At 43.9% G+C, this 13,858-nt stretch overlaps 1 protein-coding gene across 4 annotated transcripts in view; it reads right to left on the reverse strand.

Annotated features, from left to right (window-relative positions):
- MAPRE2 (microtubule associated protein RP/EB family member 2) overlaps positions 1-13,858 on the reverse strand; it is a 1,024,543-nt gene that overhangs the window by 147,063 nt on the left and 863,622 nt on the right. For all 4 annotated transcript variants that reach the window (XM_078687332.1, XM_078687330.1, XM_078687331.1 and 1 more), the window contains one exon: positions 2,621-2,766. In XM_078687332.1, coding sequence (XP_078543458.1) covers positions 2,621-2,766 — 146 coding nt within the window. The remainder of the gene's footprint in view (positions 1-2,620; positions 2,767-13,858) is intronic.

Here is a 13,858-nt window from a genome sequence, read left to right on the forward strand (position 1 = left end):
CAGGATTGATATATGTGGCACACTGCATTTCATTTGAATTAATTCAATGTCATAACAGCATTCAGTCATGTAATAGTGATATGTTTTTATTGTTATTTTATAGTGTCCCCTGATGAAGGGGCTTTACGCCCCGAAATGCATTGGGTCTTAAATAAACACTGCCTGGAACGAACCGCTGCATCTGTCGTGTTTAAACAAGAGGCCCGGATGGGCACAGTTTTCACATTAGAAGCATGGAAAATTGGCAATGTTTCCCGCGTGTGGAGCACAAGACAAGTTGGTTGATATAACAAGAGTAAAAAGTTGGAGGAAATGTGTATAATGGATTAAACGATGGATGAACAATTGAATAACTAGCCATGAAGGCTTCAAATTGCTGTGGGATTGGCTTGGGGCGAGAGGACGCCTCATCTCACCATATCAATGGTTAGAGCGGCAGACCCTGATGCAGAGGTCTAGCCCGGGACCAGGGTTCAATTCCCCGCCTCGGCGGGTCTTGGGCTCAAAAATTCCACGGACCTGATAATTCTCGCCTCGGTGCCTATTCCAATCATGGAGTCCCACTCTGCAACTCTGGGCAATAGCTTGCTTAATCTCCACAACGGCCCCCACAACGCTAAGGATGCCTGGCCTCCACCTTGGGGGTGCCAGGAGTGGACACCTCACAGGGAAAGCCAGGATGGGTTCCACAGCGGTATTCGTACAAGCGCCTTGAGACCCTTGCGGGTGAGTAGTGTGCTATCCAAGTATCAATTTACATTTACATTTACACTTCCTTTCTGGGTCTCTCATTGCTTCTATTCTTTCTTCCTCCCCCTAGTTCTTATGTCCTGTCCTCCCGCTAAGTATCAGCTTATGTTTTTTTTTTATTTGATGCTTGTGTTATAAAAAAAAACCATTTTGTTGAAGGTGGAATTTCCTCACGAATGCCACTTGTGGGGTGCTTATAAGGAACAGGAACACATGCTTAAGATGCACGTTTTAGGCAACGGTAGGCCTCTTTTAAAAAGGTGGGATTATCTCTGATGGACTAGAAGGTAGATCAATGTGAATATTACCATATGCAATTTCTATCTTTTCCTGTCATGCTTTTAACATTTTAACTAAAAACATAATTAGGTTAAGGATATAGTGTGCACTGTATTTATAATATGCTATAATAGATTTACAGTGAAATACAGCCGTGCGATATAAAATAGTTGATCACACTGGAATTTATCTTTCATTGATTTCAGATTTTGATTTATTTACTCTGTATTGTTAAAAATTACTGTGGGGCACATTGAAAAGGGGATTGTGCCACAGGAGCATCAATTTAACTGGTGTTCCGATGGCGCAATTTTCTGCACCATATTTACAATGTGGCGTTATGCCCCTTTTTGTGGCTTAACGGCACTTTGTTAATATGGTACCCTTTCACGCAGGTATCTGCATGAAAGGAGCGTGCAATTGGTGTCGTTGTGGGCGTTCCACAACACCTATTGCTTTTTAATACTGTCACAGATTTACAAGCATCTGTAGATCCAAGGCAGTGCCAAAAACTAACGCCATGCAATAGCAGGCGTTAGAATGGCGCAACGAGGACAAAATCTTTAATTTCTCCTCCTTTTTGCATTTTCTAAGTGTGCTGCATTCTGCAGCACACATAGAAAGAGCAAAACACCATTAATTATCCTTTATGTGCAGGAAGGTGTCTTTTCCTTGACATAAAAATCATTAAATAATGACGATTTGCCACCTCTGTGTGTGCTGCAGAAAGCAGCACACATAAAAGTAACACATCACCATTACTGCTTGTTTATGTGCAGGAAGGGACACCTTCCTGCACATAAACAATCATTCCCTGAAACGCAGGCACCCTTGCAGTATGGCGCAAGGGTGTCTGTGTTGGCGCTAGCCAGCTATTTCTAGCACCAGCGCTAGGGAACACAGAGGGGTGCTCCGTATTGTTGTAAATACAGCACATCCCTGTGTTTTGAAATGGCATAGCGCAGCGCTGTCAAATTTGCCACAGCGCAGTGCTGTACTATGCCATTTTCTTGTAAATATGTCACTATGTTTCAAACATGAAGGTGGTAATGCTCAATGTAACAATAAAACTGAACTCAAGTGTTTTGATTTCCACTACTTCTGTCATTCTTTAGATTAGCTTCGCAAGGGTGCCATGTGTCTTAAAAAAGCAAGCAAGAGGGGAGACCTAAACTTTGAGTGGGTATCAAAAGACAGCCACAATTATGCTGCAGTGGAGCCCTCGCACCCTTTGCCGCATGTGCACTACACTAATGCTAGCGATGCAAATGACTCCCTCCAGTTGGGGGTAAGCAAAGAGTGCTCAAGAATTAGTCAAATCACACACTTGCATTTGCAACAATGGATCAACACATGTTTGCGTTCTCGTTTGCACAGCGTTTATTTTGAATTGGAAAATCATAATTTTATGTGCATAAAATGCACATAAAGTTCAAAACTGCACTGGACAAAACCTAAGGTTTGCATGTCCTGCTACCGAAAGAAAAGTTTGCTGTTCACCGTTTGAATAGTGAATGAGTTTGCCATGGGTTTTATACAGTGGATGGAACCAGACGTATCTACCTACAGCTACTGTTCAGCAAACACTTACCTTATCCACATTCATCCTCTTAAACGATGCTTGCAGAAGTTTAAAATTGTGAATGTATTCATGCTCCAACTTTGCCTGGAATTTTACTTTCTTCAGACTAATGCAACCAGGGAACAGCATGTCCATGAATTGGCAGTAGGCAGCTCCTGAAAAAACAGAAAGCATTGATTATGATAAGCTCTGCTGAGGTCTGGTGGCATTAAACAACAGTCACACAAATGCAATAATGAATACCAATTAAAATATCAAATGATCATTACACAGGGGATGGGCTGGGCTGATTATATGTGAGAAACAACCCTGGTGATACTGTGCCCAACCATAAAATACCTGCACACTCTTGGCACACTTGCAGGGTGACACATGGCTGTACATGCGCCTCTCCTCTAGGCATGGCCTGTCCTGGCACCAGGCTATCCTATCTGTATGTGTGCCCTTGACTACCCCTAATCATGTGGCTCAAAACCCTGGAGGAAGCTATGGCTCTAACACAGAGTGGAGAACCAGAGACTGTGATGTCTCAAGCACAATTTTAACTATCACTGGTTCACCGAACTACGAATCTTCTACCACCTTTCAAAGAGTGTAACAGAGTTTAGCAATTGATGAAATCTAACAGACCGCCTTTTGGTTTTAACTCACTGCATTGTAACTTACCCCGTTAAAATAAATCCATGCAAGGGTGGGATACCAGCTGGTTCTCCATTACTCCACAGAAAATGTGGTTGAGGGTGTTACAAAACATTTTACTAACTGGGGGTTTAAGAATGTATTAATATCCCCAATTTACTCGGGGTTTCACACGCAAAACTTAGATGCATTAAAGAACACGAAGGAACAGCACCGGAGTCCTATCCTGAAGAACGCTTTTAAGGTGCGTACATTTTTTGGTAAGGGCAAAATTATTATTTGCTTGTAAAACAGTTCTCCATCATGTGTATCATTCATGTATTCAAGTGCTCCCAAACACGTCTGAAGCAAAATCTTGTAAAGCCGTTGCTTTGGGACTCTTAAGATGCTATTCTACTTTACAATTGGCACAGCACAGACTAGTTAGGGACATAGGGCCAGATGTACAAAGCTCTTTGGAGATCCAAACCATGTGATTAGCCAAGTCACAGGTTTGAGACTGCAAACTGTTTTTTTTTATATGTACTCGGCATATTTGGAAAGTCTGAAAAGCCTTTACAACTCTCAAAATGGGTTTTGTGATCTATTCCAAATTGGAATTAGGATAAAACAAGAAAGAGGCGTACCCTCCTAATAGCGAGTTTCAATGGTATGTATCATAGTTTGGTCACCAACACCTCATAGAAGGTGGAAAGGGACTTCCAGAGGGAAAAGTGTCAAGAAGGTGGAAACTGACTTGCAAAGGGGAAAGTGTGCAGGGGCCACTGCCTGCTCCCCTTTACTGTGGCAGTTCACAAAGGGGAAGGCATCCCCGTGAGAAACCTTTTCCTTTACAAATCAGTTACCACCTCCTTTGAGGTAACTGATCAAGGTTAGTGATGACAATTGTGGTCTCAAACCATTGATACATACTACTGCCTGCTCCCCCTAGTGTTTCCCAAAACCATAAAAGGTGACTGAACATTTTGCTTTCTGACCAATTAGTACAACAGAGACACGTTGCAAAAAGTCAGTGTACAATTTACGATCACTTTTTGCGACCTGTCTCTTAGTACATCAGGCTCTATATTTTATCAGATGAATTTGGAAAGTTTGTGAGCGAATGCATAGAAGATGTAACCTTGGCATGAGGACTTTTTTTTAGGAAAGATTGACTACCCTGATTTTCAAACACTGACTCTGTACAGACAAAAATTTACACAAACAGGATTAAACAAGTACCCATTTACACGGGAAACAAATATTTTCGACAATTAGAGGTTCAACAAGTTATAGGGATGTCCCACTTGTAGCATACAACACAGATGGTTGAATATAAACCCCCCTCCACTTACTGCAAAAGTAAACAGCGCCACTGCACTCAACACTCAGATTGCACACCATAAAGGAGGGCAGGTGCAGATGGTGAAGGAGGCTGACAAAAACACAGACAAAAACATAGAACAGACACCCTGACCAAACTCCTGAATTTCAGCTACACATACAAAATAAACTGCTCCTCCCAGTCAACAGCAGTGGCAGAGATTCTTACAAGATCACACTTCCTCACATTTTACAGGATCACATTTCCTTAATCCAGAGGCATGCCTCCATACAACCAGAACTCATATCCAGAATAAAGTTTTCTACTGACTCATGCATGAAGATACGTTCCCATGCCCCTTTTTTCACTTTCTGTTTGCGGGCGTCAACGTGAAGCCTCCTCAATCAAGACCAGAGGTCTTTTTTAGGTCCAGGGTAAGGGAGCCCATGCGCTGCTGCAGGCAAGACATATTGTTAGCATACACTGGGCTTAAGGGCTCATCCATTGCTTACCAGTGGTTGGCTTAGTTGTCACTTTAATGTACTCACTTCTTACTCACAAGAGCGTTTGGGCTTTAATTCTGCTTCTTGAGTTTGACCCTCCTCTGAAGCATGGACACATAACTTGTGTAACTCCACTGCTCCTTTTTCAAGTGATACTTTTTTCTTTTTTTTTAGAACTTCAGTTTTCCAGCAGTCTCACTCTTGCATTTTTACCCTTCCTCTCCTCTGCCCTCACTCATGTTGCTCTATTGTACATGTCCAGAGTTATGCCCTTGTGTGCCTATCTATTCCAACTGATGTTTACTTATGCAACTCGCATTGGCAAACAAAAAGAAAAAAAAGTCTCGCATTATTTTGTAGGTGCATGCATGCTTGGCACGTGCGCCTGCAAACTGTTTCGTCATAGGGCTTTTTTCCTCTTTAAAACTATGCTGCACAGCATTGGGCATACAATATAGAACAGTTAGAATCATTAGGTTCCAAAGGTGAGGCCTATTGTCTTTGCCAATGCTTGTTGCCCTTTTTTACTTTGCTTCCTCCATATTCACACTGACGTACCATAATAGGGGAATTGGAGGATTGTTCTTCTGCTCAAGGTGAAAATACTCTGTTTGTAGCTAGCTTACAGGACCAATCCCTTCTCAGCGACATCATTCTACTCTGCAAAAATGGTCCACTCAGAAAGAGCATCATTTTAATGACCTCATGTCAAAACACTTTCTCCCCTAAGGACATTGGGGAGGAGGGTGCACTAGAACCATCTTCAGGAGGAAGTCCTGAATAGTAGTAGGTAGGTATACCACACCAAAAAGAGAAAGAAAGAGCATCAGGTAAATATTCGCCAACTGACATGCCGCCTCAAGAGGTCTCAATGTTTCGAAAAGCAGCAGAGACCTGAGAACACACTCTCTTAATTTGGAATGTAGTTACATCATGCAATTCCTTCACTCCAGAATCCAGACTAGTGTCAAGCTCAGCTCGTCATGAGCCACGGTGCTCATGACGAACTGAGCTCGTCATGGTCCGTGGAACGCTCGCATGCTGGGCTAATTCCCCTGCTGTGCTGAGCGTTCCATTAAACGGGCGTGGTCGTGACGAGCTTAGCTCGTCATGAACACCGGAGTACCATGGCTCATGACGAGCTGAGCTCGTCAAGAGAATGAGGGCGCTGTGCGCGCCCCCCGCCCCCCTAGCACAGCAGGGGAATAGCCCCAGCAGCCAAGGGGTTGATGGTTTTCAACCGTAAAACATTGAAAATGTACCCACCCCCAAGCTGAAGTGGTATCTCATTCACAAAACTGGAATGAGTTTCCGTTGAAATTTGTGAAAAAGGTTTCTGGGGGTGTACAAGAAAACGTTTTTGAAGCAGTCCTGTTTCGTTCAAGAAAATTGTGATGCTTTAAGAATTATTTATTTATATAAATGCAATCACAGACATAGTGGTCAGCTGACCCTTGCAGGCCACCATCCCTGTGACCGTATCCAATCGGAGTGAATTGCAATTTGCTACCTACCTAATGAATGTTAATTAAGTAGGTCAGATTAAAACGCACTTCAATTCAGAATTGTATGAACTGACCTATTAGGATGTAGGTCTAGTTACAAAATTCAATACTGTTCGCAAGAATACTGATCTCAAATTGCAACCAGTTTTTGCTACCAGTAAAATGATTCATCTAGTCCGTAGTGCTTACCTTCTGAATTTGGAGTGGATATGCTTACAAAGAAAAGTTCTAACGCATGTACATAGATTTTTTACATTGGATAGGTGACTGTTTTTTACATTTGCTGTCCGTAGGAAAGTATGATCTGCTTTTATGGTTACCCCTACTGTTTACCTAGTGCTATGCTGTTTCTGACTAGGCTGACTGGGATCCTGCTAATTAGGACCACTGTTTCTGTGCTTTCTCCCCTAAATTGGTATGGTAAGTACTTAGGTACATCCCAGATTGGACACTGGTGTACCCTTATCAGTCCCTAGTATATGGTCTAAGGTACCCAGGGCATCGGTACACCAGGGGTCCACCATTGGCTGAAGCATGCGATATGCCACTCATGAGGGACAACTCAAACTGTAACTACAAGCCTGCAATTACAGCCTGTGTAAGCTGGAGCTAGCACAACTTACGAAAGATATAGGTTTCCCTATATCAAAGGTCACTGCACTCAAAACCTGTAAGTCACCCGTAAAGCAGGCCTTTCAATTATGAAGGCAGGGTGCTCTGTCACCCTGCGTTCAGGACACCCCTACAGCCTTCGGAGTCCATTTCGATGTCCATTCTTCCAGGCTGTAAGTGCATCAGCCATCACGATACATAAGAGTGGCCATGCGCCATTACACGATGACCATCTCTAAATTGGCTGTAATGAACCCTGTCATGTTTGGTATGATTCCATGCACTGTAAAGTTCCTCCCGGAGGCCCTCAGTGCTCCCAGTACCAGTCTTCTAGACGGGGACAGCACAACATGGCTGCTGCCGACCAGAGACACGATTCTGCCCTCCTGCTGCTGAGCCAAGCTCGGGCAGGGGAAGGCAGAACAATAGGTATCCTGTCACAGGGAGGTGTGATCACCTCAAAGACAGGGTTTCGTTTATTAGGGCCTGGTGGGAGCGCTTTTCAGTGCCACTCAGTCTGCTTGAAGGGCACTTTTGGTGCCCTTCTTGCATAGTCCAGTTCAAACCAGCTCAGGGAGCTAATGGCTCCCGCTCTGGGGCGAAACTGGACAAAGGACATGGGAGTATCCTGCCCACTGTCTGACCCCTCCTGTGGGAGGGAACCCTGAATCGTCCCAACCCTTTCCTTAGGGTACTTAGGGGCTTACGTGAGGGTGGGTCACTAGATGCGTCGTGGGCAAGATTCATTTCATGACACCACTTCTTCTTTGACCGTCTGGGCATTCTGGACTTCGCTCTGGGCATCAAGACTGTAAGTGGGAAGACTTCTGCTGCTCCTGATCTCATCCCCCTGCTCATATGCTGCAATGTGTGTGCTCTATACAGGAACCTTCCAAGGCCTGTGGGCATCCAAGACACCTGAAGGAATCTCCCTTGAAGTGAAGGAGTTACTTCCCTGCATCTGCAAGCACGTCAACTAAGCTGACCGTTCTGCTGATCCTTGAGTCCCATAGACTCCAAAAGGCTCAGCAACACAGGTGGTGGTTATTCACATCCCTCTAGGCCTGTCCTGTCCTCTCACCAAGTTTGAGGCCAGTATCCCTTGTCGGAGCCGCAGGAACCGAACCCCTGTAAACAGCATCGACTTGCAGATGCAAAAGCTTGTTGGCTTCCTTCCACCAAGATCTTCAGGCTCCAAGTAGCCCCCACCTCAAGCACCTCCTGTGACCAAGATCTCCATCCTCACCACCTTCACTTGCACCGTGGGCCTGCATCTTTGGTGAGCTGCTCGAGGTCCTCTCGCGACTTCAGTGCCTTCGGCCTGTGGGTCTACTTTGATTTCTGCAGGCTCCCCTCATTGCTCGGTACCTGCCCTGACTTCCCCATTTGTGGTGAGTCACCTTGACCTTGCAGATCCCAACACGGTACCTTCTTCACTTTCTACGTTGATTGCAGTTGCAAAGGCTTGTTGGTGCTCCCAACGGACACCAACACCTCAACTCTCGTTATCCGACATGGGTCAGCTTGTGTACAGCTCCTGGTCTTCCACAGCGTTGCTTGGTCCGCAGAGCTGCAGTTTCAACATCACCTTCAGCTCTCCTGCAACACTCAATTTCGGTGGGCATTCGTCTTACGGGCCTCCTGGTCACTTCCAGGTGGCATAGACTCTTGTCCCCTCTGCTTGCAGGTACTTCTCATCCTGAATCCACCTTTCACCTTCTCCAGCAGCGGCATCTACATGTAGTCCTCCATTGAGTTCTATGGCGGTTTCTGGCGGCGCTTTACATATATGCACCCGGCTTTCCTGGTGTAGGTAACCTGGTTCCTAGGGTATCCAAAGGGGGGCGGCTCTCCAACCTTATGTCTTCCACGAGGAAGGGTGCTTCTTCTTTAAAATTGCAACCGCGTTTCACCCACTGACTTGTATTGAGCCCGCTGTTGTGTTCCTACTCTGCACACAGCCTCCATGGGGTTCCTGGTTATTTACCTTGGGTGGTTCCTTGGGTCCCCGGCACTTCTACGTCTTCTGGGTATTGTCTTGACTCAAGTCGTGGTTCGCATACCACTATTTTAGTATATGGTTTGGTCTCCCCCTGGAGACCACTGTGTATTTGTGCTACTTACCTGTTTCTATTGCAAAGTATTGTGTGTATTCTGTATTTCGGCGATGAGGAGATCTGTATGTGTTAGTGAGTGTCTCATAATAAATACATATTTTTATAAATACACTGTGCGGTTCTTTTTCTCACTTATTCTATACCAATAAAAACAAGCTGCTTTACACGCCTTCTGGACTAAGCCTGAAGGCTGCTCTCCACGTCTACCACTTAGAGAACTTTCTAAGGTTGCCTAAAACCACTACAATCACCATAAGGGTGCATAACTGTGCACCATATACTAAGCCAGCTTCTCACACTGTCAAACACCAGAAAGGCTAAAATCAGCATAATAAGGTAACAACAGCAAAGTGCGCCATGCATGTGATTTCTACATATGTGTCTGCTGCAACTAAATAGATTTAATGAACAACCACATTTCTCTATTTATCTCATGGTTTTATATAGTGCTGACATGACTGTTGGGTGTCGAAGTGTTTTAGATGCTTTACAAGATGGCCTAATTTTCATAAAGGGGTAAATAACTGACATCAGAAGAGAGACAATAACAGTCTACAAAAATAATAAATCTGGAACGGGCAGCCTGTATAATTCTCAGTCGGAAAGAGAGAAGCCATTTTACATTTTATTACACAACATGTATATATTGTGCACCTCTGCTGAGCGCTGCATCTAGTTAATCTTGTTTCATATGAAATTTAGATTAGACTTATATGGGTTGCTCGAATAGTAGTCGTTTCCTTGTATTCTTAAAAATATTGCAGGATGGAGTAGTTCTGATGACAGCTGGGACAGAGTTCTAGAGTTTGGATGCGCCCCCTAAAAAGAAATGTTTGAGTTTCTTAGTTTCTTTTTTTCCTAAAGTTAGGTAGTTTGAATAGAAGGGTGCCAGTGCTCCGTAAAATCGGTTGACCACCAGCAGTGACCAACTAACTTCTTATTATCAATAAACCAATTTCAAGTAAACAATGCGAATAGATCTGCATTTGAAGAATGAATCTGTATGGGAGAAAAAAATTATCTTATTGCTAGACTCTGTGTATGACATACAGAGACAGTACCCAGGGTGAACAGCTATATTCACAAGAGTAGGAACCAAAAAGAAGGGCACAGTGTCCAAATTTCAAATTTTATCAACAAAAAGCAGTCACATTTATTTACAATACCAAAAAGGCAATACTGTTGGTATACGGCGCAAGTGCTATAAGGAAAAGAAAGAAAAGGGTGCTCAAGTGTCAGGAAAAGAATAGAAAAATCATGCTAAAAAACATTTTCAATATTTACAACAATACAAACAAGCGGTAACTTCCCGCAAGTAGTAATACAAAGGGCCTGTTCAATTCCTTCCAGGGTGAATAATGGAAGGGGGGATGGGGATGGGGATTTTGCTTCCTCGGCTGCGGGTCTTCTTCAGGACCTGAAGAAGACCCGCAGCCGAGGAAGCAAAATCCCCACGAGCAATAGGGTCGAAACGTCGACGCCCACTTTTTAAATGCCTGTATCTTAGTTTAGCCCGTCCCCATCCCCCCTTCCATTATTCACCCTGGAAGGAATTGAACAGGCCCTTTGTATTACTACTTGCGGGAAGTTACCGCTTGTTTATATTGTTGTAAATATTGAAAATGTTTTTTAGCATGATTTTTCTATTCTTTTCCTGACACTTGAGCACCCTTTTCTTTCTTTTCCTTATAGCACTTGCGCCGTATACCAACAGTATTGCCTTTTTGGTATTGTAAATAAATGTGACTGCTTTTTGTTGATAAAATTTGAAATTTGGACACTGTGCCCTTCTTTTTGGTTCCTACTCTTGTGAATATAGCTGTTCACCCTGGGTACTGTCTCTGTATGTCATACACAGAGTCTAGCAATAAGATAATTTTTTTCTCCCATACAGATTCATTCTTCAAATGCAGATCTATTCGCATTGTTTACTTGAAATTGGTTTATTGATAATATCAATCTAAATCTATAGTCAAGGACCATTGTTCTTATATCATATATACCCAGGTCCTTTTGATTTTGCGGGTGACACCCCATTAATCTAATCAACTAACTTCTTAGTCAGTTAGATATGAATGCAGAGTGTAGGGTTTTGTCAACGATGCAAACCAGTTTAAGAGTGATTGAAAGCCTGCTCAAGGAGATCAAGGTTTGTTTGACATGATCAAATTTCCTGGAAGCAGAGACAGGTATGGCTGCAGCAAGGAGTGCAAGCTTTCTAGGGAGAAAGATGCAACTTTGGTATAACCAAGAGTAGAATTTTGCCAAGGAGCCTAAGGGTAGCCATGAGCTATATCAAGTATGAATTAATAATAATAATAATAATAATAATAATGATGAGAGACTGGACCACTCGTTTAAGTTCTTTCTCTGGTAAGAAGGGTTTGATCCTACCTAGCAGTCTAATATGGAATGTATCTGCCTTAGCTGAGGCGTTTATAGGGGATATGGGGTTCAGATTCTCATTAGAATGAAGTCTAAAGAGTTAGTAGTCTCGATATTGGTTGAACCACAGTTCAGGCTGTTTGTTCATTCATGATTGCCACTTGGGTAGAGCAGTTATGAAGAGACATAAGTTAGAATCCCATTTTTGGGAGGTATAGTTTAAAGTGGTGATGGGTCGAGGGTTGATTTTTTTTCTACGATCCGTTGCAGGTGGGAAATATGCTTAGCGGAGGGTATTTTAAAATATAGCTTTGTGTCCTTAGTAATGAAGTAGCTTGATAGTTTAAGAAAGTAACCCATGGGTTGAGGATAGTAGTTTAAGACAGTGGAAGAGATTGGAGACCTGCGGTACGTCTTGGTGAGGGCTAAGGAGTTTTAGGTGAGGGTTCATGATTTTTATAGATTGCCAACGAATATCAAGGCACCAGGCTAACCAGCTGAGGATTGCCCCATTGATTCACATTCTCTAATCAAATATATTTAAGAGTGTGGCATGGTTGAGTATGTCAAGGCCATTGAAAGATCCAGGAGTTCCATTTTTTAGGGTAATGAGTATATTGTCTACAATTCGGGGCCTTTTAGTTTCTGAGCTACAACTGGGTCAACAACCTGACTGTAGGCAATGCAAATGTTGTTTTCTACAATAAACTGAGCTGGTTATTCAAGCTTTGGAATGCAGCATTCCAAAGTTTGAGCTGGAATGGTAGGTTTGATACTGGGAGACAGTTGTTCAGGTGTTCTGGGTCGGCTTTGTGTTTTATCAGCGGGGTGATTCACTTGACTGACCAATAGGCAGTCTGGTACAACACCTTGCGATAGTGATACATTTTACGAGACAACATTTACATCTTGATGCTAAAGTATTACCTCAAAAAAGACCATACTGGAGAAAAGGTATGATTAGACTATTGTATTCCAGCAGTACCACTGGGAACTGCTATACTACGATGAAGATGACCTTAAAACGTATACAAATAAATGACACAAGCATAAGATGTCATCTAGGTTCATGGTAAATGGCAAGAAGTTTTACAGAGTAGAAGGTAAAATAAAGACGTAGACTAGTTGATGCACAAAATAATTGTGTGGACTGTATTTAGTAATGTACAACTAACTAATGTAGTAGGAGTGATTTCACCTTTCCTATATTTCGTGATGGTAATAAGGACACGGTGGATGCACTATAATAGAAGACAACTATTTGGCATAATGAAGGGGGACACTGTAACATACAACAGTAAGATTTCCAAGTACCAGCATAGTTCATTGACCCTCTGTAGCGAGGTCGGGGTGGAGAGACGCACTAACTGGTGGATGCCTGTGCCTGTTCCTAATTCCCCTCGTTCCCCACAGACTAACAACCCGAGGGCAGAGTGGGACAGCGTTTCGGAGCAGGAAGAGGAAAAAGACCGCGGCGCCTTTAACTGGACCTTCATTGAACAGGACGCGACTCCGCCCCTCTCTGACGTCGGTAATCACGGACTGGACAAGAGGCAGGAAATCATGTATGGTGGGTGTGTTCACACCCCAGAGGTCGGAAGCGGAGAAGGCGAGCGAGAGAAGAGAAGCGGAGCTGCCGAAGAAGACGGGAGAACAGCGAGTGAAGTAGAGCCAGGAGGCCAACGACCTCGTGTTCCGCCGTGCCACACTCCCGAGGGAGGATTGTGGCTTTCCCAGGTACGGAGGCGTTGGGCGGCTTGGGTGGGGAAGAAGAACGCCCCTGTGTAAATTTGTAGATATCCCTGTGCGTGCCTTTCCCGTGTGTGCCCCGATACCCGTCTTCCCTCCCTACCCGTCCTGTACTCCCTCACGAGCCTACCCCTCCCCTTAGCACGAGCACAGCTAGATAACAAGATACACGGGTGTCCCATCACCTTCACTCGGCCCTTGGAGAATACGCCGTATCACAACCTAACTCTAACGGCTCCCTCTGTTGGTCTCCTTTTCCCTCGGTATGCCTGAGACGGAGAACTGAAGCGGACGAAGCAGACGCTTGTCAGGATAGCCCGGACAATCAACATCCCGAAGACATCGCCACCACGAACAACCTGGAGTTCGCCAGGGAAAGACTAACCTTTAGGACAAAGCGCACCATAAAAATAAAGCCCAGTTTGAAGAGATAC

This window comes from Lissotriton helveticus, chromosome 4_1, assembly GCF_964261635.1.
Source record: "Lissotriton helveticus chromosome 4_1, aLisHel1.1, whole genome shotgun sequence".
Lineage (NCBI taxonomy): Eukaryota > Metazoa > Chordata > Amphibia > Caudata > Salamandridae > Lissotriton > Lissotriton helveticus.